General features: G+C 37.8%; 3 protein-coding genes across 3 annotated transcripts; all 3 read right to left on the reverse strand.

The window, feature by feature from the left end:
• Positions 1–6,919: 6,919 nt before the first annotated feature.
• On the reverse strand, positions 6,920–11,465 carry LOC309719783 (eukaryotic translation initiation factor 4E-1A-like). Its single transcript, XM_082556155.1, has 7 exons — positions 11,355–11,465; positions 10,478–10,581; positions 10,091–10,186; positions 9,351–9,414; positions 8,758–8,871; positions 8,325–8,464; positions 6,920–8,014 (listed from the first exon to the last, which is right to left on the reverse strand). Exons 1-7 carry the CDS (start codon positions 11,448–11,450, stop codon positions 7,900–7,902), a joined length of 729 nt encoding a protein of 242 aa, XP_082412281.1. The 5' UTR covers positions 11,451–11,465; the 3' UTR covers positions 6,920–7,899.
• Positions 11,466–12,177: 712 nt separating this feature from the next.
• Positions 12,178–16,232, reverse strand: LOC309687261 (alcohol dehydrogenase class-3). The gene is made up of 9 exons (XM_082502096.1): positions 16,135–16,232; positions 15,500–15,601; positions 14,640–14,781; positions 14,442–14,529; positions 14,041–14,260; positions 13,340–13,600; positions 13,024–13,159; positions 12,493–12,631; positions 12,178–12,362 (listed from the first exon to the last, which is right to left on the reverse strand). The coding sequence occupies exons 1-9, from the start codon at positions 16,150–16,152 to the stop codon at positions 12,338–12,340; spliced, it is 1,131 nt and encodes a 376-aa protein (XP_082358222.1). The 5' UTR covers positions 16,153–16,232; the 3' UTR covers positions 12,178–12,337.
• Positions 16,233–18,634: 2,402 nt separating this feature from the next.
• Positions 18,635–22,280, reverse strand: gar1 (GAR1 homolog, ribonucleoprotein). The gene is made up of 7 exons (XM_082502044.1): positions 22,190–22,280; positions 21,673–21,891; positions 19,842–19,996; positions 19,679–19,738; positions 19,486–19,600; positions 19,168–19,293; positions 18,635–19,065 (listed from the first exon to the last, which is right to left on the reverse strand). Exons 2-7 carry the CDS (start codon positions 21,875–21,877, stop codon positions 19,055–19,057), a joined length of 672 nt encoding a protein of 223 aa, XP_082358170.1. The 5' UTR covers positions 21,878–21,891; positions 22,190–22,280; the 3' UTR covers positions 18,635–19,054.
• Between the last annotated feature and the right edge of the window lie 4 nt (positions 22,281–22,284).

The following is a 22,284-nucleotide window of genomic DNA, read 5'->3' on the forward strand; positions in this document are numbered from 1 at the left end:
AAATCAGCATGGATGGGAGCATTGCTTATGATGTGGAAAAGACTTTGTTTACTTTTCCTGTATAATAAAGACCTGAGGATTATTTTCCCTAACTACTTTTTATCCATTTTACATAGGTTAATTCCTTCCCTCGGAGACTCTAATCAGTAGTGTTACTGCTTATTACTGGGTTTTGCACAGTGAAAGAGTTTTCCAGCAGACATACAAAAATCAGTGCTATCACATTTCAACACAGTTTATAATTTTCAAGAAGAAAATACAAAGCAAGACAAAAACCAACTGAATGGATTAAAAAAAAAGAAGTTCTGGTGAACCAAATTTGGTGATCTGAATAGAAAATTTAAGTTGATTCCTAAAATTAAGGATGATTTGCGATTCTTTTGAAATGATTAAAATCTTCAAGAAAGGGTTCAGAGGCTTAATAAAAGAGCCTTTGATTAGTCAGAATCCATGTTTTCTGACTGCTGGTGTTTTCAAGGGTGACTCATAGTATTTTTCACTTCACTCTTCACAAGTAAGTGATTTTTATTTCTCTTTATTTCTCTGCGGCATGATGTTTGTCAGCAGCCTGCTGATTCTGGTGCTGCTTTTTTGTTCAGGGCACGAATGCAATTTAAATCAATACAACAACACCTGGTGAAGCAGTGGTAACAGAACTAGTCCTCTGACCAAAAAAGGAATTGTTCATTTATAATTTCAGGTATGGGGTATAAGAATGAAAGCCTTAAATATTTATTTGGATTTTTGTGGATCCAGAAGGAAGTCATGAGGGTACATAGTTTCAGATCAGTAATATATTTACTTCACATTACATTGTATTGCATTGTAAATGTTTTGCCATCTCCATTTTTTTTTTTTTTTTACCATTTTTAGTATATTTCCATTGTTCAAATTGGATTTTCATGTCAGTTTGAGTTCAAGAAATTCATAAAAAGCTAACGTTCACTTTGTTTGCTTTGCTTATTGGCATATAAGCTATTGTCTGCATGCAGATTACATCAACTGTAGCTGCTAAGGACAATCATACTGTATTCTAGCACTGCAAGTCAGTGAACTGCTAAATAAATTAGCTTACTGTGGCTGTTCACTTCATTGAGTAATGCCATTTTGCAGGCACAGATACACATGATCTATCCTTCTGCTGAAGGGTCCAGGCAGCTTATTATTAACATTAGTGTTAGCCATTTTGCAGTCTGTTCACAGAAAAGGCTGAGAAATATGTGACAGAACGTGACATTTTTTTCCCCTTGTTCTAACACATTAGGGTTACGTCTAAAAATATTCAGACTCTGTGATCAGCTGCTGATTCACTGTTGTTACACGAAGAATAATGAAACTACTGTGGCAGACATTTTTGCTTTGGAAACAATCAAGTGGTACAATGATCAGTATTTGAATGAAAATGGATCATTTGAATAATCCTGGTTGTACTTCCACAAGTTGATTTGTGTTTGGGTAGTAAAATAGCTTCTCTATACTTGGAAACAGATCTGTTTGAAGCAGTTATGAGCGAAACTAGTTTGTGCTGGTGTTAGCCCCACAGCCTTTCTCTTTGCAACAATTTAAGATATATAGAAATTATTCATATTACAGCTTTAAAAAACGTTTATTCTGAATTAATTAAGGGCAATGGATGAAACACAGAATGTAGAAGCACTGTTCACAGGTATAGCAAACAGACACATATACATTTACCTTCGTGTGACGTAATGTGTGTAATGTGAAATGATAATATTAACACTTTTTTTATGTGACAAACTTTATATTTTGACGTATAAAGTGTCCTGAAAATGTATTTGTCCCCATCTGGATTTTTTAATTTTTTCATGCTCAAAATGCTCCAGTGCTGCTTGAGCAAAACAACAACTTAAAACAACTACCCAAAGAAGAGTGGGTCACAATTCTACCACAAGAACTGTGGCCAGTTATTCTAAATGCTTGACTGTAGTTCTTGCTGCCAAGGGTGGCACAGCCTATTATCAGGTTTACAGGGTAATTACTTTTCCACATTAATATTAGGTTTGGATTCTGTCTTCCTTTAATAAATTAAATAATCATTTAAAAACTGCATTTTGTAATTAGTTTGTATCTACTCACTTTGTCTAATATTAAAATGTATGTGTGTCATATATGCAAAAAAATACATGAAGGAGACACAAATACTTATAATGTACTGCAGTCAACTCAAATATTTCCCTTTTTTATCAACACCAGGGGCTTAATATATGTCTCTCGTGTACTACTTCTAAGACAGAAACACCAAGCAGCCTGCACGTGAGTCTGATCTGAAAGCACAGGACCTGAGTCTTATGCAGTCAGAACTCTAGGGCTTGTGCATTTGTGTGCAATTGTGCACACTTATATGTGTCTGCGTGATATGAAGCCCTCTATATACTACTTGGCAAATGAGTGGATCCCTCCCTCTGGTTCACACAGAAAGATGACAAGATTATTATTGACTCTAGGACTCTGTCAGCAGCACCATGGATAATAACCTACCTAGTGAGACTAGCTCAGAGTCCTCAAAAGCAGCCGCTGGTGAGGTACAGTGAACGAGTAGTTCAGTGACACATCTATCATGAAACACAGAGGGAATCAGCACCTCCTGCAGATGCAAGGAACTATCTGCAACCTTTTATGCTGCAGCTTCATCCAACGGGGTGTCATGTCACTGTGTTTATAGCTGCACTTGTGCATATGAGGTGGGCTGGTGAACAGGAGGCTGACAGTTGCCTAAAGCAACTAGGGGGTGGGGGGCAGAGGGAGTTGGGGTTTCTTGGTTGGGGGGGATATATAAATAAATAAGGCACCCACCTGCTATTTACAGATATCTTCTTTCCCTGGTGTGTGCAACAGAGACTCACTCAGTGGAATCCCAATTTCATCTACCAAAACATTTATGGGGGATTCAAGAGTGAAAGCTGAAGTCAAGTGTGTAGCTATACTGCCTCCTGGTGGACAGTTTAGTAAACGAAAAGAACCTTTCTGCCTTACTCACATGGCAACATAACTGCTCATCATTAATTACACTCATAGCAACAATGAGATAGATAGATAGATAGATAGATAGATAGATAGATAGATAGATAGATAGATAGATAGATAGATAGATAGATAGATAGATAGATAGATAGATAGATAGATAGATAGATAGATAGATAGATAGATAGATAGATAAGACATGAATAATATTTCCAGCATTTTCTAAGAATCATAACAGGATCCTCAAAATTTAAAAATACAAATCGAAAAAAAAGAAGGGAAATATACGTTACTCCTGTTTAATTTGCACCTGATTTTCATGGGAAGCACATTAATGTTGTGACTGTCAATTTTAGGTGTCAGATCAGATTAGCAATTCCATCTGTCAAGGCATCAGAGACATGAAATCCACAGACCTCAGGTGTCAGCTGTGTAAACAAGAGGAGCACAAGAAGTGCTAATCAGCTAAAAAGGCATATGAAGAAAAGCAGGTTGCACAAACTCGCACTAAATATGCTAACAGATGATCATAATGCAGCGTCAGGCATCTTATTTGCTTTGAAATTATTAAAATAAAGGAAAGGCAGACATCCCGGTGGCAACAGATATATAATAATAAGTTAAAAACAATGGGACATGTTTGATAAAATAAAGAAATATATCTTATTTGAGATTTTATTGGATGCTGTATCATAGTTTTGCCTATCCAAAGAGACAATTAAATCCCATCCATCCATCCATCCTATCCCTGCTGGCACTGAGTCAGAGGCAGTGACACTGAGTGTGGTAAACTCAGTATTTATTCACAAGTCTATCACAGGCAAACATTATAAGCAAGACAGCATTCACAGCCACACCTACAGAATCAACAATCAATGTAACATGCTTGTCTTTGGATTGTGCGATGGAGGCGCAAGCAAAGAAAGACACACCTTTATACACTAAAAAGGAAAATGATCTCACTGATCAGTAATACAAGAACAGCATCTGAGAAGAAGGAATCATTTGGAGGAAGTCAAAATGGTTCATTGATATCTACATTGCAGAGTGGAGTCTAATGATGGTAGGAAATAGGACAGGACTGCCGGAGTCAAAATGCTGGTGATGTCAGAGATGAAGCAGGTGAAGGAAGATCTCTAGGTGGGTTGCACTAATGAGAGTCTTACAGAATGACAGAAGAGCACTGAGATTTAAAGCACACAGAAGAGAGGTGGATTGACTTGCAGAAGGTGGGCAAGAAATTGATTGGATCAGACAACAAGTCTGACAGTGTGGGGAAGCGGAAGTGATGTAAAGAATAGATTAGCAGCCTGAACACCCAGGAATCCAGGCAGATGAATGAATACAGATTCTTTTTATTGAACATACGCATAAGCTCCATTTAGTGCACCTAAAAATGCATTTATATGACCTGACATAACTGGCTATAAAAACAGTTAGATAGGCAGTCATATTGATTAGTATTTATGATAACTGCAGCATTACATTAAAGAGTGGGATATTAGTAAATTGAGCAATCTTTTGGTATAGTTGCAAAGGCTGACATTGCTATCTGAATCTATCCAAGATGGGGAAATGCAGTTGGATATCATTTAAACTAATGCAAAGTCACCTATAAAACTTTTGACTCAATGTCTTATGACAAGATCTTCAACCAATCCACCATTTTCTTTCAAAACTACACAATAAAACCAGAGCTTATTGTGGCACACTCACAGCTTGCCATGAGTATAAGAATGGAGTTTACAATAGTTTAATATATTGGAGATAAATTGCAATGGCTTGGCAACAGTGGGGAGAAAGAACTTCCTTTAAAGAAGAAACTTCAGGTAGAAGCCGACTCAAGGAGTAGCAGACATCTAGTGCAACTGGTTGAAGGGTGAGGGGAACGTCAGGTGACTAGGCTATGCCTATAGTTAACTAAGGAAGAGAGCAGACAAAAGTTGATGTGGTATGAAAACAAATAGGACATGAAAAGAGGGACGTGGAGAACTGCTCCGTGTATCATAGGAGGTCTGCCAGAAGCTTGAGCCTGTAACATCACAAGAATTTAATCAGGTTCCAACCCTAATTATAAGCTTTATCAAAAAGGGACGTTTTAAGTCTAATCTTAAAAGTAGAGAGGCTGTCTGTCTCCCAAATGGGGATAATGAGGTAATATGAACTCTTTAAGATATGACGGGGCCTAATCATTCAGCACTTTGTATATGAAGATGATTTTAAATTCCATTCTGGATTAAAATTGAAGCCACTGAAGCTAATACTGGAGAAGAGATATCTATTTTTTGAGTGCCTTGTCAGAACTCTTGCTGCAAGGAGTTTTTAGGACAATTTGACAGTATGAAATTACTCTGTGTGTCCACCCTGGAAGTAAATCCATGCACTAGTTTTTTTTAGTGTCAGTCAAATACAAACAATATTTTGTCAGCCCTGCACAGACTTGGGGAAAGCAGTAGTAGTAGTTTGTTTAGTGTGTAAGCTTAAGGACATAACCTGGTCCAAAATGGCAGTACTGGAGTAGCAGTAGAGTCCAAGGTGACACCATCCAAAGGTTGAGGTATGAGGTTAGACATGATTCATGGGGCCATATGTATTTTGTCTGCATTGCAAATATATGAAATATAAAGGCTGTAGAACAAGCTAACCACTAATTGCAGTGTTAGCAGTTTGATACCCTGCCCCTTTCATGTGCTCAAGTACCACTGAGCAAGACCATGATCCTGCAGTTTCTCCCAGTGGTGAGCAGCACTCATGGCAGCTCTGTTACTATTGGTGTAAGCATGTGAATGAGTGGAAAAGAAGCATAATGTCAAGGGCTTTGTAGAACACAGCTAACATTTAACAGTGCCTTTTAACTGCAGAACATTTACTAGTCACTCTGGTCTGCATTAAAGCAGAGAGATTTAATGTGTTCAATTACCTTCACTTGTTCAACATCAACAAATAATGTTTTGAATATCTACCAGGGAGCAAAATGAAAATGCTCCAAAGCTTTCAACAAGGAATACTTTTGATGAGGTAAAGCTTTTTCTTATGACCTCAAGAGACTTTCCTGTAGCTCTCTTCTAATTTCCTCCAAGTTGTCACGTGTGAAAACGTGACCAGATAGATTGTGTCAATTACAAGGATGCTTATTTCAAATGGACAGGAGGGCCTAAGCTGCTGTTGCTCTAAAGTATCAGTCAATTGATGTCATAGATTACTTAAAACCCCCTTAAACTGCAATTTGTGCAGCCTAATAAAGGCACGGACCATAAATTAGTGATGCAGCGGTTCCCACTGAAACCGCTTAATCTTCCTCAATAGACTGTAGTTATAAAACCAGCAAACAAAATTGGAACACAAACCCTACAATGCTCGAGAAAGAAACAGGGGCAACTTTATGATGATCATCACTTACAGCTGCTTCGTGTAAACCTTTAATTATTGAAGAACAAATATCAAACCTTGTTTTTACAATGTCTTATCCTAATGCTAGGATACCGAGTCTGAGGATCTCAGAAAAGTAATGTGATTATTATTATTTTATTTATTATTATTATTATTTATTTATTTATTTTAAATGGTGAACAGGGTATCATAGGATTAAAGAAAAACCCTCATAAAACACTATTTAAGGCTGAAAGCATTTTAGCAGTGCGTCTCTAAAAAAATAAATATTAAAATAAATAAAAAAATAAAGCACAAGGCTTTCCTCAATGAATGAACACCATGCCAGAAAAAGAACATCATGAAGCAGCAAAGTTAAGTTTGGACACAAGAATCAAACCTTTTTTTTTTCCCCCTGAAATCAGTTTCTTTCATAATAGACATTTGCAATGCAGGGAAAAAAAAGTAACTTCTCCTAACCCACTGTTGAGTGCTTTGGTAGAGGCTTTAAAACATTTTCTGACAAGTTTATAGCACACCATGTTGACAAAAAACAGAAAAAAAAAAAGCCACTGTACAAGTTTATTTACATTGCCGCTCTGTACATTTCAGAAATACCAGGCAGGGATTTACATTAAAGGCACCGTTTCATCCAACAATATTCATTTTGTCACAAAAATGTGGAATGGAAATAACTGTTTGCATTCTTTAACAAAGCTTAACCATGTTCTAGAAACAAATACCGTGCAAAGAAAGTGAACAGCCCGGCTGTTCACTTCAAGAAACAAATGCTGTATAACACGCATGTTTTGGAAAACACATGCACCGAACACATACTTTGGCCAAAGAAAATAAATTTTATCTATCATGGAACACTGATGTTGATGTCCTTACAGAGATGTGAAGTTTTAACTCTTTAGACACTCACATGAACCCCCCCCCCCCTCAAAAAAAAAAAAAAAAAATTACAAATATATTGCACAACATGCTTGGGTGGCGTTTCAAAAAAAAAAAAAAAAAAAAAAAAAAAAGAAAAGAAAGAAAAACCCCACCGTGACTTTAGTGACACCCAAAGTGGGTCAACGGCAACGATGTCAGTATTGCCTTGCTTCTACAGTGAGTAGCCTCTGAAGTCAACGCATAACTTGGATTTGTTTAATTTTAATTCCAATGTAAACATTTTAAATCCCTATGCCGTTACTGGAAATTTGCTACAGGAGTACAGTACCAGTTTATTAAACTACATGTTTTTATTGCATATGCCTTTAATGTTGAGTACTTTAACGAAAAAAAAAAAAGTTAAAAATACACCAAATTATTGAGAACCAAATGGGGGAAAAAGGCATCTTTATCACACAGTGTCCTTAAGTGTCCCAAACATGTGATAAGTGACCAAAAAAAAAAAAACAAAAAAAAAAAAACAACAATTTTATCCCTTTTCCCCCAATGTTTTCCAAAAGATCGAAGTTACATTCACTTTAAAAAAAAAAAAGAAAAAAAAAAAGTATTTGGAAACACAGGAAGACTTGGTTGATAATCCTTGGATCCTCAGGCAACAAACTTGTTCTTGGTTGTTGAGCCACTCTTTGTGGCCGTGTCTGCATGTGACTGGTAACCAATGATCACTTTTGGTGGGACGCCTAGCCTTTCTTTATACACACGCCTAAAAAAAAGCAAAGACATTTTACATAGTAGCTATGAGACAAACTCAGTCATTTAAAAAACAAACAAACAAACCCAAAAAAAACAAAAAAAACAAAAAAACAAAAAAAAAAAAAAAACCCACACATTTGTTATATCTTCCTGTAACAGGCTTCTTACTCCAAGACTAATACTATATGATACTACAGATCATTCTGAATCATACTTCTAGACAGAAGAGAGAAAAGACAAAAGAACAAAAACTTGCACAACAGCATCTAATGTGCTCAGATTTTTTTCCCTCATCTTTAATTGTGGCATTTTCAACTTACCCTATGTGTGTGATGGCCTCTTTATTTTCATAGTCTGTAGTCCATATAGCCATCTTATCACCTTTGGCTCTAACATTAATGACAGCTCCACAAACATCGTCACTGTAGTCGTCAAAAGCTTCTCCAACAAGACACAGGAGCTGCAGGAAAATATGAATTTTTAAAAGATTTGTTATTGTGGACACATGTTTTTGTTTTACATGCAGTTAGTACCTGAAAAGTTGTGTACTTAGCATTCACTGGCTTGTCACAGTTGTGGTTTGCTATTATAAAAAAAAAGACTGCTACATGGAACTCATCCTTTTATCTACACCCATTTACACTGTACATTCCTATTGCCATGTGTCAAAACATACACAGTGTACAAGGCCAATAAATGAAAAGAATGATGACTCTGTTAGAGCAAACAAAAATACAAGAGGGCGCAACATACCGTCTCCAACCAGAACCGATCCAGGTCTACTTTACGTTGCTGCTTGGACAGAGTTATCAGCCAGCGGCCGCCTCGCCGGTTCCTTTCATCTTCCCACATGGGCTCAATCCCATCCTGTATTCAAACACAAGCCCACACCACATACATCACTGTTGCAAACAAGTCATCAAGAAATTAATACATTAACAGACAACTAATTTATTAACTAAAGTCACATGAAGCTGAATTACTGAGACACTTGTATGCTCACAACTACCCTCATCTATGACAGCGGGGAGAGGAAAAAAGACAAAAAAATAAATAAATACTCTATTGTGGGATTTTAAATTTTGGAAGGTTTTTCTGTTGAAAGACCGGATGAAGCATTTCAATAAACTGAAAAGCTGAAATAAACCAGTCAATGCACACGGACTACGCCATTTGTCAGCCTAATGCAGAAGATGCTCCTTTCCATTCTGATTATTCGATAGGTGGGGTCCACTTTCAGTGTTTACTAAAAGAACTTTTGTGAACCAGAGAATAGGAAATACCAGAAAAATGTCATTTTACATGGGGATACTGCAAGTCCTGAAAGGGACAAAAGCACTTCTTACCTTAAATAAAGAGTAGTCACAGCCAGACATCAAGTTACTTGACAGCTGAATGTGATTGTATAATCTAAGAAAGAAAGCATTTTTTTAAAGAAAATTAATTTCATGCATCACCAGCAACCCACAGCTCGTCTTGGCACAACACACAAAAAAAAAATAAATTCCTATTTCATAGACTCAGCATATGACTGAAGGCTGCGCAGGACAAACATAAACATCAAACACTGTTAGTTAAGTTGTAGAGAGTCTATTTTGTTTTTTCAACTGTGAGGCTCATATTTTGTGACAAGCTGGATTTGGCAGTGTTAGGAAGGTTTAGTCTGTTGTGATGTCTGGAACAGAAGACAACACAGGAAATACTTCTCTCTCTCTCTTAAGGAGAGAGATGCCATCACAATAAGGCGTCAACTCTGCGACAAATAAAATTTACAGTGGTTCATAACTTCTAAGGGTCACCATTGGCCCAGAGACTACACTATAGGATCTATAGTTTAAGGATGGGCATGCTTTTTTCCAAGCTTAGTATAATGAGCATAGCATATGAATACATGCAACCTCTCCTCAACGAATAGGCCAATTTGAATTTCATTGAAACACACCAACACAAACAGGAATTATCATCAACATTTTTGCTCAAAAAAAACAAAAACAAAAACCAGAAACCCATCCATACTATAATTCTAGCTTTGCATTTAAGTCTATGATACTGAGTGGCATGAACTCAACAAGTAACAAAAACGTACGCCCAGAAGTCCTCCACAGTGTCAAATTTGGAGATGAGACGAAGGTTGGCTTGCCACGTTTTGCTTTTGTCATTCTTGAAAAACCAAAGAGCCCACCTGGGAAAAACAAACAAACAAACAAACAAACGTCTTACTACAGAGTATGACCACATACTGTCTACATTTGTCAGGTTGGTAGTGAAGAAAAATTTGCAAACTTTTACCACCTCACACATACTATATAACAGCAAAATTCATTTAAGGAGACTCACACTACTGGAATATAACAGTTTAACTGTCTTCAGTATTTTTGCAACTGTTATACATAAGGTAGAATGATACATGAATGTTATAAGCTGTATCGATTTATACTTCTACAAGAAAAGACAGACGTGGCTAAATGCTTACCTGTTTTGTAGTGGGTGTTTGATGTACGTTTCAGGATTCACAACCTTCTGAACAGCTGTTTCACATTTCTCAGTTTCACCATTTGCAGGAACGGAATTTGACACCTAGAAGAAAAAGAAGTGCAAGTTGTTTTGGTATTTTAATGATTATAACCAAGTGTGTGCACACGGTGTCTGAGAGGTTTAGTAATTTAACGTCTTACGATATTTTATCGTTTCAACCCATGCCACATTATGCTATCGTGTCTACATGTTCAGGGCCTCTTTAGCCCTGTTGAGTGCTCCACCTCCCCGTGGAACCATGCTGACGTAAAATGGCTTGAATCTACAGACTTGTAGCAAACTTGAGAAAAGAAATAGGTTTTCTCAAAGGGTAGCATTTATTATCGTTTGCCACTTTAAATTGCATTATAGAGAAGATGTCTAGCTCATTCTTAAACACATTTCCCCACACTGACCAACATTTGGTTTCCAGCTAACGTTAGCTGGAACCCACGAGAGTCGTTACCGGTGTCCTCTCATTCATACAAGTATCTGAGTTCAACTCAGGGCACCGACCGGGGCATATACCCAGTCAACGCAGTGTTAACCCGGCGTAAACGATGCTTTAAAAACAGTTACTGTAAATGGTCTTACAAGCAATATTGCTGATATTAAGATTTTAAAAACAACTGGCTATAATTTACTACGCTAAGTTGCTTGGCTAGCGAGTTCTGTTACCTGTCAGAAGTAAAGTTTACAAGATTTCTCAGACTCTCGATTATTTAGACTAAACTGTCGCCTAGTTGTCTTTTACCGCTGGTTAATTAAATACTCCATAAACGTGCTGTTTGAAAGATAAAGAACCACATATAACCTATTCTAGCAAAGGGACTCACCACCAGTGCGGTCGCCATCTTCTGGAAATCACTTTGAGTTTTTCGCCGTGTGTTAAAATAGCTTGGATTGGGTCGTATGGTAAGCACAACACGCATGCGCAAGCAAATACGTACAAAATTAAATATTGGTTCAACGTGTGAGGGGGAAAAACGTCATCCTCCTTCAGGTTTGATAGCGTGGACAGTGGTTAGTGGAAATAAACTCTGAAGTGATACGAACGCACTGAATAAACTGTATTCATAATAATTATGTACATTACGCGAAAACAGAATCATCTTATGGTTAAGACTGAATATTTCACTGTAGCAGTGGGAACTTGTCGATGTTTTTCTAAATAACAGTTTGATATGGACAATTATTCCTAAAATGTGTTGTTGCATTTAGGAAAATCAGTGTGTGTATGTGTATATATATATTTATATGTTCTTGTGTTTCGACTATGCATGCCTCTGACCCAAACAGCCTGTCAGTTTATACAGACCCTGATGCACAAGACATTAGAATATCGCAAAGGCAATTTTTTAAATTCATTTTGTACCTGTATAGGAAAAAGTATGACGTCCATTGTCCATTATATGATACACAAGAACTGGAAATATGAGTGAGTGACCTGTGAGACCATATTGCAGTATGTAAGCAACATTCTTAATTATTAATTTATTTCACTGTGGTATTATCTAACAGGTGCTTCCAAAATATAACAAATATTGGTGCCTTTATGTAAATTAATGATTAAATATTGCCATCTTGATATTAACCAACTAAATGTCACTGAAAGACACTGCTCAAGAGCAGCCAACAACCAACAGAAAAGCAGAAACCTTTGGTTTTACAGAGGTTTTAATTGAAATGGATCAGTCAAACATATCTTACTGTTAGTAAAAACATCTAACAGTCAAAAGTACACTATCAAAACAAGTGCTTTAACTATGGCAGGAGACTCTTTAAAAGCTGGATGTGAAGGATGTTTCTTTCAGGCACTTCAGAAAGTCAACACTGTGCGGATACTGCAATGAGAAGGGGAAAAAAAAGAAAGTTAGGCTAAGGATGCAAGGCACTGCAGTTCAACAACAAAATACATTCACTACAGAGCCACTTCTATAAATTGAATTTCTAATGTGCACTGTTTTTCCACACCTCTTTCCAGCATGCATGAGGTCAAATCCCTCATTGATCTTCTCAAAGGGCAGTGTGTGGGTTACAAACTCATCCACCTTCAGCTTCTTACTCATGTAATCTTCCACCAGTTTAGGAACACTCTCCACACTCTTCCACCCTGAGGGTGAACAACAAAACCAGTTTTACAACTGCCAATATCAGTAAGGCATGACTGAACCATTTTACTGAAAGTGTTGAGGCAAAGCACCAATTACATAGATAAAATAGATAAATAATAGGTCTTAATACAACTAAAAGAAGCTACAAAACTTAATATGCTGAATCTATGGGTTTAAAAACAGCATATGCATTCCAGTTTTCACATTAGCCAACAACAATAAGGCTCATAAAATACCATTATAGATTGTGTTTTCATTACAAAACAATGTGTCCTATCTGACTCCACTTAATAAAAGGTTATGCTTATAAAAAATACACAAAATAAAGACGAAAGCTGCAGCCAGACAATATTAAGCACTTTAAAATAAATTCTTTAACTCAGGCCGTTACCTCCAAAGGCTGTGCCTCTCCACACGCGACCTGTCACCAGCTGGAATGGTCTGGTGGAGATCTCCTGTCCAGCTCCAGCTACACCAATGATGACACTTTCACCCCAACCTTTGTGGCATGCCTCCAGAGCAGCTCTCTGACACACACAAAAAAACCCAAACAACAATAATGTTGTTGTTTTTTTAAACTTACCTTGTACACTACTTACAAAGTTACACCACAGTGCTATAAAAATTGAATTCTAATGTGCACTGTTTTTTCACACATCTTTCTAGCATGCATGAGGATCATGCATGCTGGTGGGCCTGAGTCTCACCATAATTTGCACATTTCCAATGCACTCAAATGAGTAGTCCACACCCCCATCAGTCATCTCCACCAGAACCTCCTGGATTGGCTTGCTGTGGTCCTTTGGGTTTACAAATTCAGTGGCTCCAAACTCCTTGGCTTTTTCAAACTTATCAGGGTTGATGTCCACACCGATGATCCCGGTTGCTCCGGCAGCCTTGCAGCCCATTATAACGGCCAAGCCCACAGCTCCAAGGCCAAACACAGCACATGTGGAACCAGGGTCAACCTGAGTGAGCATGAGGTAGAATACAAATGTGAAAGTTTAAGTGTTGTGCCTACATGAGAAATAACCATATAAACAATAATCCAAGTATGAACTCTAAAATAGATTTGGCCTACCTATTGCTGTTCTTATGTTTTTTAAGTGTGTGTGTGTGTGTGTGTGTAAAAAACACACAATAATTGAAACATGGATCTTAACAGTTGCCTCCTTTATTATTCTTTCTGTAAATACCTGAATACATCATTTAAAATTGAAGGACCTGCTAGCACATCAAAAACTATTTGTGTGAAACTGCAAACTAAGAAAAAAGAATCTATCAACTATTTTCTTATTACTCTATAGGTGAGACTGCGACAAACATGTAAAAAGATTGTGAATATTCCAATGAAATCTAATGTTTTGCACGATGTCTTTGCTGATGAGCAGCGTCATGTCATTCCCACCTTGGCAGTATTAAGAGCAGCACCATATCCTGTAGAAATGCCACATCCGAGAAGGCACACTTTATCCAGCGGAGCCTTCTCATTCACCTTGGCCAGAGAGATGTCAGCCACTACAGTGTACTCAGAAAAGGTGCTGGTCCCCATGAAGTGATACACTTGCTTTCCCTTGCAAGTAAAGCGTGATGTCTTATCAGGAAGCAGACCCTGACCCTGGGTTACTCTGCAGGGTGAAGGGGGAAGGAAATGTGCAGATTAGCATGATGAAATGTGCAAAGAAAACATAATCTGTTCTGACTGAGCTTTTGTTGCCCTGTGGTGGGGCATCTTTCTTTAATGAAATTGTTATCACAAAAGTAGACTTCAGCACCTCAAGGTTACGGAAATAGGCCTTCATACATTACCTAATTTTCTGGCAAAGGTTAGTCTTGGGGTTTTTGCAGAATTTGCATTCACCACACTGAGGCACATACAACGGGATGACAGTATCACCTTAGAAAAAGAACAAGACAAAAACAACCCACATGCAACAAATATTTATTCCTAAGTATACCAAGAAGTAAAATATTAAAGTTTTAATGTTTTGTTTGGCAGTTGTTTACCTGGCTTGAACTTGGTAACACCTTCGCCAACACTTTCAACTGTTCCAGCACCCTCGTGTCCCAAGATGACAGGGAAAAGCCCCTCAGGGTCACTGCCACTCAGCGTGTAGGCATCTGTATGACACACGCCTGTAGCAAAGATCTGAAAGACACAGTGTCACTTAAAGTTCACGTCAGGCATGGCTGCTGGATGGAAGAGTATAATATTAGTACTAAATTTAAAACATTATGTTGAATTGAACTTAAACCTTATTTATGAAAAAAAAAAAAAAAAACACTGACTAATTTAACATGTGGTTTCAAACCTTAAAAGCAAAAGCCTGGGGTTGATGGGATTGAAAGAATAAAGAGCAAAAACAAAGTGTTTATTTTTCTGCTTATCAAATAACACTTTCATGGGACTCTTCCTTGTTTGTGCACAGCTCTTAAGCTCTCTTAAGGATGCGGTCTGGACTTTCAATGATTGCAACAGCTTCATTCTTTTCTTTCCACCCATTCTGAAAAGCCATGTCCAAACTTCTAGCACTGTATAAATACTTCAGACAAGCAAACTGCCAAAAAAATCTGCTTTAATAATGGAAGCTACACTTGCTGATGATCCTTTAATTAAGTGCATTTGATTAGCAGCACCCGGCTGCTACTTACCCTCTTAATTCCTATGGGAATAGTAAAGGTAGTTTTTCAAATGATTGCCTAGAGTCCTATGAAAGCTATTTATCACATGACTATAGCAACATATCTTAAAAGAATACACAAATACTGAATGAATCTAAAATGAACATAGTTTTGTTTTGTGTTTTTATTCAGTTGCAGTCAAGTCAGGCTTTAGATTTATGAACGAGTCTGATGATCTGAGTTACCTTAATGCGAACTTCATGGGCCTTAGGTGGGGCTACCTCCACCTCTTCAATAGAAAGAGGTTTCCCTGGCTCCCAGGCAACAGCTGCCTTGCACTTGATTACCTGAAGGCAAAGGACAGTATTTTTCCATGTCTACATGTGCATGTTTTTCCAAGTCAAGTGAGTAGCTGCAGCTGTGGGTTGGCTCCAGCTTTACAGTCCCTGTGGCAGATCGAGCTAGTTGCACCCAGCGTAGTTAGCCTTTGCACTCTGTCAAAGATTATGCATCTCTAAGATTCTTCCTGATGTTTGCTTTAATAGTATTCAGCCTACATAACCCCCAATAGCGCCGTCAGTCTTGATGCTTTTTAAACCATGCCATCACTATTATCACTATGGCTTTTAAGTGCTGCAGCTACTTGCAAAAAACCATTTGCCGCTGACCCACCAAAGTTCCCTGTTAAGTAATCGAACAGTGATTCTTTGTACTTCATTCAGAGCAAATTAATGCGTGCATGCTAGCTTACAGAACTTGCCAGGTTTACAATAAACTTGAACTTTAAGGCAACTTTACGACTAATGCACAAACGGAAACTTTGTTTGTTTTGTTTGTTTTTTCATATATTTCTTACACAGTCTTTGTGAACAGTACTCACTTCACCAGCTGTCTCCATGCTCGTTGTTTCTAGAGAAGAAGACGGGCCACTGAGCAGCCGTAAAGGAGTTAACCTTCGGACCAATCAGATACGAGAACGACTAGCGTACGCATGACGCATTTGGGAGCAATGAAGAAAATAGGCCAAAAAAGGGCGCTTAAGAATTTCAAATAGTTGCATGCTGCTGGTACTACTTATGTTACTACTGATAATAATTTTAAAAAAAATATTTAAAAAAATACTTGTGAATAAAACGAATTAATAAATGAAAACATGTAGGCTGCAATCTTTTATTTTTTAAACACTTTTCAGAAATAACTTCAGTCATTGTTGAATGTCATCATTGACAGTGGGGACTTTTGCTTTTTGGATGCTGGAGAATATGTTATGTTTATCTTTAAAAGTTTACTGATATATTTGTACAGTTGGAATAAGTACTAACTCTGAACTTGAACATCTTAGTACTTCGTGTTAAACTAGACAATTGTTAACGGTGCCAGTCAACATCAATAATAAATGATGTTCTTGACCAAACATGCTTCAGGTGTCTTTAAAGAGTGAGCAGGATTACAATGCAATTTGTGTTTTGAATTCTGTTTTTATATTTCATTTTCACTCACTTATGGCAGTTAAGCAGCACCAGGCATGCAGCTGAAATACTGTTTCACACACATCTAAAATTTAATTTGGAATAACAATTATAAGCTATCAAATTCACTTATGATAGACCTGTCATACAAATATTAAAAAAAAAAAAAAAAAAAAATATATATATATATATATATATATATATATATATATATATATATATAATGCCTAAATGCCAACCTTACACAGCTGACCTCCCTACCAGACTCTAAATTTCCTCACATACCGTACACACTCTGGTGTTTTCAGTCTGTATTCTGTGTTTAACCTCGTCATATTTTCCTAATATCAGAGTTTCCTTTTTAAAATCAGTCACTCTACTTCCAGTAGTCTTGTCCTTGTTTCTGATTGGTGAGATACTGCCAGCAGCACCTCCTTCATGTAAATAATGTTGATGATGTTAGGATAAAAAAAAAAAGCTAGATAAGGAAATTATCTTTGATATGTTGAAGCTTGTTTCAAAGTACAGCACACTCTTCCAAATCTGCTTTTAAGCCTCAATATAAATCTAAAAGTCAGAGTCACAAACCATTTGTTTCAGCACTATATGAATAATTACTTCATTGGTGTTGTTTTCAATTTAGCACCTTTATTATTCATTTTGCACCTTTTTAAAAAAAAAATAAAATAAAATAATTTATTAGAATTGCTTTTAGTCCTTATTTAGGCTCGGTTGTTTAGGTTTGATTCATCCAGAACCCAGGGTTGATTGAATGCTGTCCAGCTGTTACTCTGTTACACTGAGAAACTCACAGGGTTTAGTCTGAGACATAGATCAACACACTGTGCCCAGATACAGGAAACAAGATTCACACTGAACAAGCTGAGTTGGCTTTTGTAACATGCCAGACTCATATAAGAAAGATATAAAAATGTGAGTTTCAGTTATTGATTTTTTTACCTGCAAAAATCAGAAGGAAAGAAGAATCCTACTACAGTGTGGGAAAAAAAACAACTAAGAAAACTTCTTTCACCAGTTAAAAAAACTGCCAGTTAAACTAGCAGTGAGGACAAAGGGCCTCCTGAACCACTCAGATCTGCAGCAGTATGCCACTGCTGCTCCTCTGCCCAGTCAGGAGGCTGTGGAGCGGGTGTCTGCTGTTGTCCATTATAGCTTTCATTTTGTTCAATGTATCCCTCACAACCACAGTCTTAAGTGTCCAGCCTCCTGCCAAGCACAGTTGGCTTGCCCACCAGCTGGCTCTGTGCCTTCGTGTAGAGCATCAGTGTTCAGTGACCAGTAGAACTTCTCATCCAGTGGGACACCCAGATATTTATAAAAGTGCACTACCTCAATGTGCTGCGCAAGTATGGACAAGCCAGATGGTCCAGCCTCAATCTCGTGAAACCGTCACCTGCATCGTTTTAAGTATATTTTTGCTTTTTAAAAGCATGCCAAACAGAAACCACAGACTAAGCCCATAACACATCAATGAATAAGACACGTTTGTTTTTGTCACTCAGTGCATTCAAAACAAGTCAAAAGAACATGATATCGATCACTTCCTCTTTTGAGTTTCCCACTTCAGTCTTATAAAAAGAACTGACAAAACTGTCCCCAAGTCACAAGTCATCCAGTCCTACTCATGCAGGACAAGAGATACGTCTTCTTGCCATTACAAGGAACCCAGTATGAGCAGAAGGATTCTCTCAGCCTTAATTTAAAGGGGTTTTGAAACATAACCTCCACTGGTTTGTAACTTGAGTTAAATAGAGCATATTTTTAGGTGACTTATAAGCAAGGAGATGCCCAAAGTAAGTAAAAACATAGTTGTGCCTGGTTTTTTTTGTTTCTTTTCTTTTAATTTCTATGTGGATAAAACTGCTGAATGATAAAGAAACAGCCACACAATTACAAAGCACATTTTTTAATTGAGGCATTTGATTGCAATGGTAACTCTTTATATTACAAACTACCAATGTTTTTAGCTGAAAACACGTCTGACATCCTGCACATGAAGACATTTGGACATGGAGGTTTGTGAATACGTTCGAACGCCTGTCATTCTTCTCACAAATATACAATAATCCCCACAAATGACTCAAAAAGGTTCCAGCTACAAGAATACATTTTAAATACAAATCTTGAAGATCCAGCAATCTTCTAAAACTGGTAAAAAAAAAAATTAAAATAGAACAGGAAAATCAACTCTACAAATAGAGACAATCTTCATATGAGTCCAACAGGCCAGGATCTGACACAGATCATAACCTTTTAGCTGCGAGAGTGACCATAAGGATGTGATGGTCACAATGAACCATCAGAGTCAGATCATCTCCCACCTATAAGAAAACAAAAGATCAACAAAGTTCAGACATAATAAACCATGTGTCACATCAGGGAAAATAACCAAAACATTGTAAGACGATAGAAAACCTGCCAACCTCTGAATCCACGTCCACCACCGCCACCTCCTCTTCCTCTGAAGCCTCCTCCACCACGGCCTCCTCCTCCACCACGGCCTCCTCCTCCACCACGGCCACCTCCACCTCTGCCTCCTCGAAAACCACCTGAGACAAAAAGAAAGTAAAATTAATCAAACTACTCTTGCATGCATTAGGCTTTTTCCATTTTCAATCTACAAAAGTAAATACTGAGCAAAAACTGAGCAGAATTCCTAAAGAAAAACAAAAATGTCTGTTTTGTTATATATTCTAAACACGTAGCCAGAAGATTAAATTAAAATGAGAATGCCATCTTACCTCCACGACCACCACCCCTTCCTCCACCTCTGCCTCCTCTTGGAGGCCCCTTTTCTCCTGGTGGCCTCGGGAGGAATCTCTGCAGTGGTAGTAGCTTCATCGGATCTATATAAAACTAAAAGACAACATTTTGGTTAGAAATCTAAGATATTAAATTAGTCACTAGAAAAGTTTAGTGAGACATTTTTGGTACCTTTTGTAGTTTCTTGAATGAAGATGCCTTCATATTTTCAGAAAGTTTTACTGAGAAATACTGCAAAGGTGGGTTAAGGAAGCAACAAGAACACTGACAATGTCAAACAGATCCCCTACTTAATCAAAGGTTTAGAGAAAAACAAAGACAATAGAAAGGATACAAAGTCTCTGAGTTGGCCAAATATCTCATCGACTTTTCCAATCTGCTCCTTGTTTTCCAAGTACACTGGGGCATTGAAATAGGGAACCTTGTTTTCCTCTGTTGTGCACTTGCAGACAATGTCATCTTCACATGGATGCATGAACTCTCCCACTGCTGTGAAGACAATGAAACACAGTTAAAGTTTAAGACGTGCAATACCATGACTGACACCCAATTTAAATTTCTGTCTGGTTATAATACGTCAGCATATGCTTGACTGCTCTGCAGTTCACTTTATGGGCATCCAGCACAAGGTTTCTGTAAGTCTGAAATTCTTTGGAGGCCGAGGGAATAAATGGGGGTTAAAGGAAGTGACCCAGAATATATGCTAAAACAGAGACTTTGAGGCACTAGAATATAAACATATAAAAACAAAGTTCAAATAAGTTGGAAAAAAATTGTTTTTGAACAGCCCAATGAGTAGAAACACAGATACATCTTTAACAATATTACAATGTGGACTTAAAAATATATTCCATGCACCCTAACTCCTGGTACAGCATGTCATATTCACATTTTGTGGGATGATCATTAAATATATAAAAGATTGTCTGTAATGCAGTTTGCATTTAAACACTTACATATTGCTCATTATTACTATTGTTACTACTACTATCACCACTACTATTACTAATATTATATAACATCTTTTTGGTTTTCTGGTGTTTTTGGGACAATTTGGAAACATGTAGTTAAAGTTAATTAACATGAACTGGATCTTGAATACCTCATGTAGGTGACACACGGTGTATTAATTTCATACTCTCGTCACATAGAATATCTACTGAAGTTCACCATTCACACACACCCAAAGGTCCACCGTTGTTTTAGAGTTGCCTGCTAACACTGACTGGAAACGTATGCTTCAGTGGGCAATGTACATAGCCGCAGACACTGAGAAACCCTATAATGCAACCTACCCTCATAAACTGACATGCACCTCCCCAGAAACTTAATTACATGTCACATCAACACTGCCCACTACAACCGTGAATGGCCTGTTGAATACCTTTGATTTCTCCTATGCATTTCTGGCTACTTTTTTGATGCAGTGCTAGAATTTGTCAATGACAGAATAACAATGTAAGGATCTGTTAAAGGAATAGAAACCATAATACGGACTCACAATCGGCAGCAAATTCCTGGAGGGAGATTGCCAAAACTATTGGAATGGACACTAGGGTAATGTACAAAGATGTGGAAAAACTAGAGGAACAATTATAAAAATGACAAAGCATAGAGTGGCAACCCAGAAGGGGGAAAAAAAAACTTTCTGGTATTTTTGTTTGTTTCTATCGTGACTGGCACCGCATGTAAACTGCCAGGACTCTACCACAAAGTAATTAACACAGTAAATGCTGGCTTGATAATGTCATCTTACATATGTTACATGGGCTTTACATAGATTCAAGCAAGATGGTGTGCGTGGACATCTGCATGCCTGCCTGTTCTTTTTGTTTGTTTTTGTGACTGCACAGACTAGTTCAGCAATACTTTTCAGCAAACATAGAAAAGAAGAGACAGAAGACAGGCAACAGGACAAGTCTTGTTTTCCACATCCTTGGATAGTCTCCATCTTTGATGATGACAAAATTCTCACAGCCTACTCATCCACACCATTTCTCCATAACTGTGTAATGGTAATATTACAGAGTCAGTGTTTTGGCAACATCAAGACTGTTTACTTGTATCTCAATGGCTGAGAACTCACGCGAAGCTGTGGTAAAAGTTTAGCTTCACATGTGTATAAAGAAGCACTCGGTTTAGCGTTTTGTTAGAACTGGGCTTACCAACAACATATTCAGGAGGTCCATAGTCTTGCTGTCTGTTGAAACCCCCTCTTCCACCACCCCGTCCAAATCCTCCACCACCTCTGCCTCCACCGTATCCTCCTCCACCTCGTCCAAATCCTCCACCACCTCTGCCTCCACCGTATCCTCCTCCACCTCGTCCAAATCCGCCACCACCTCGTCCTCCTCCTCCTCTGAACGACATTTTCCTCAAATGCTCTGTAATAAGAAATAACGAAAACACAAAGACGACACAGCTCACGTGATTTCATGCTTGAAGCTAAACACTTATGAATGAATTAGCCTGCCCATGATTCAGGCAAACTATGCCGACTTGGAAGCTCTTTCTTATGCTAGCTGAAGTCGTTAGCTCACGTTAGCATTACTCAGTCATTCAAAGTACGAAAATTCATCTGTTTTTTCTAACATAAACCAACACGATACGTAGTCGTTTAAAAACATACACACCGAAAAAGTGCGCAACACTGTTTTTGCACAAACAAAGAAAATTACTCACAAATTTGACCGAGTGGCTAGACTTCAGACCGCCCTGCCGAAATTCCATGCGACTACAACACGTGTGACCGTAACGTGCCGTAAAGGCACCGGGCA

This window comes from Aulonocara stuartgranti, assembly GCF_965226115.1.
Source record: "Aulonocara stuartgranti genome assembly, chromosome: 2".
Lineage (NCBI taxonomy): Eukaryota > Metazoa > Chordata > Actinopteri > Cichliformes > Cichlidae > Aulonocara > Aulonocara stuartgranti.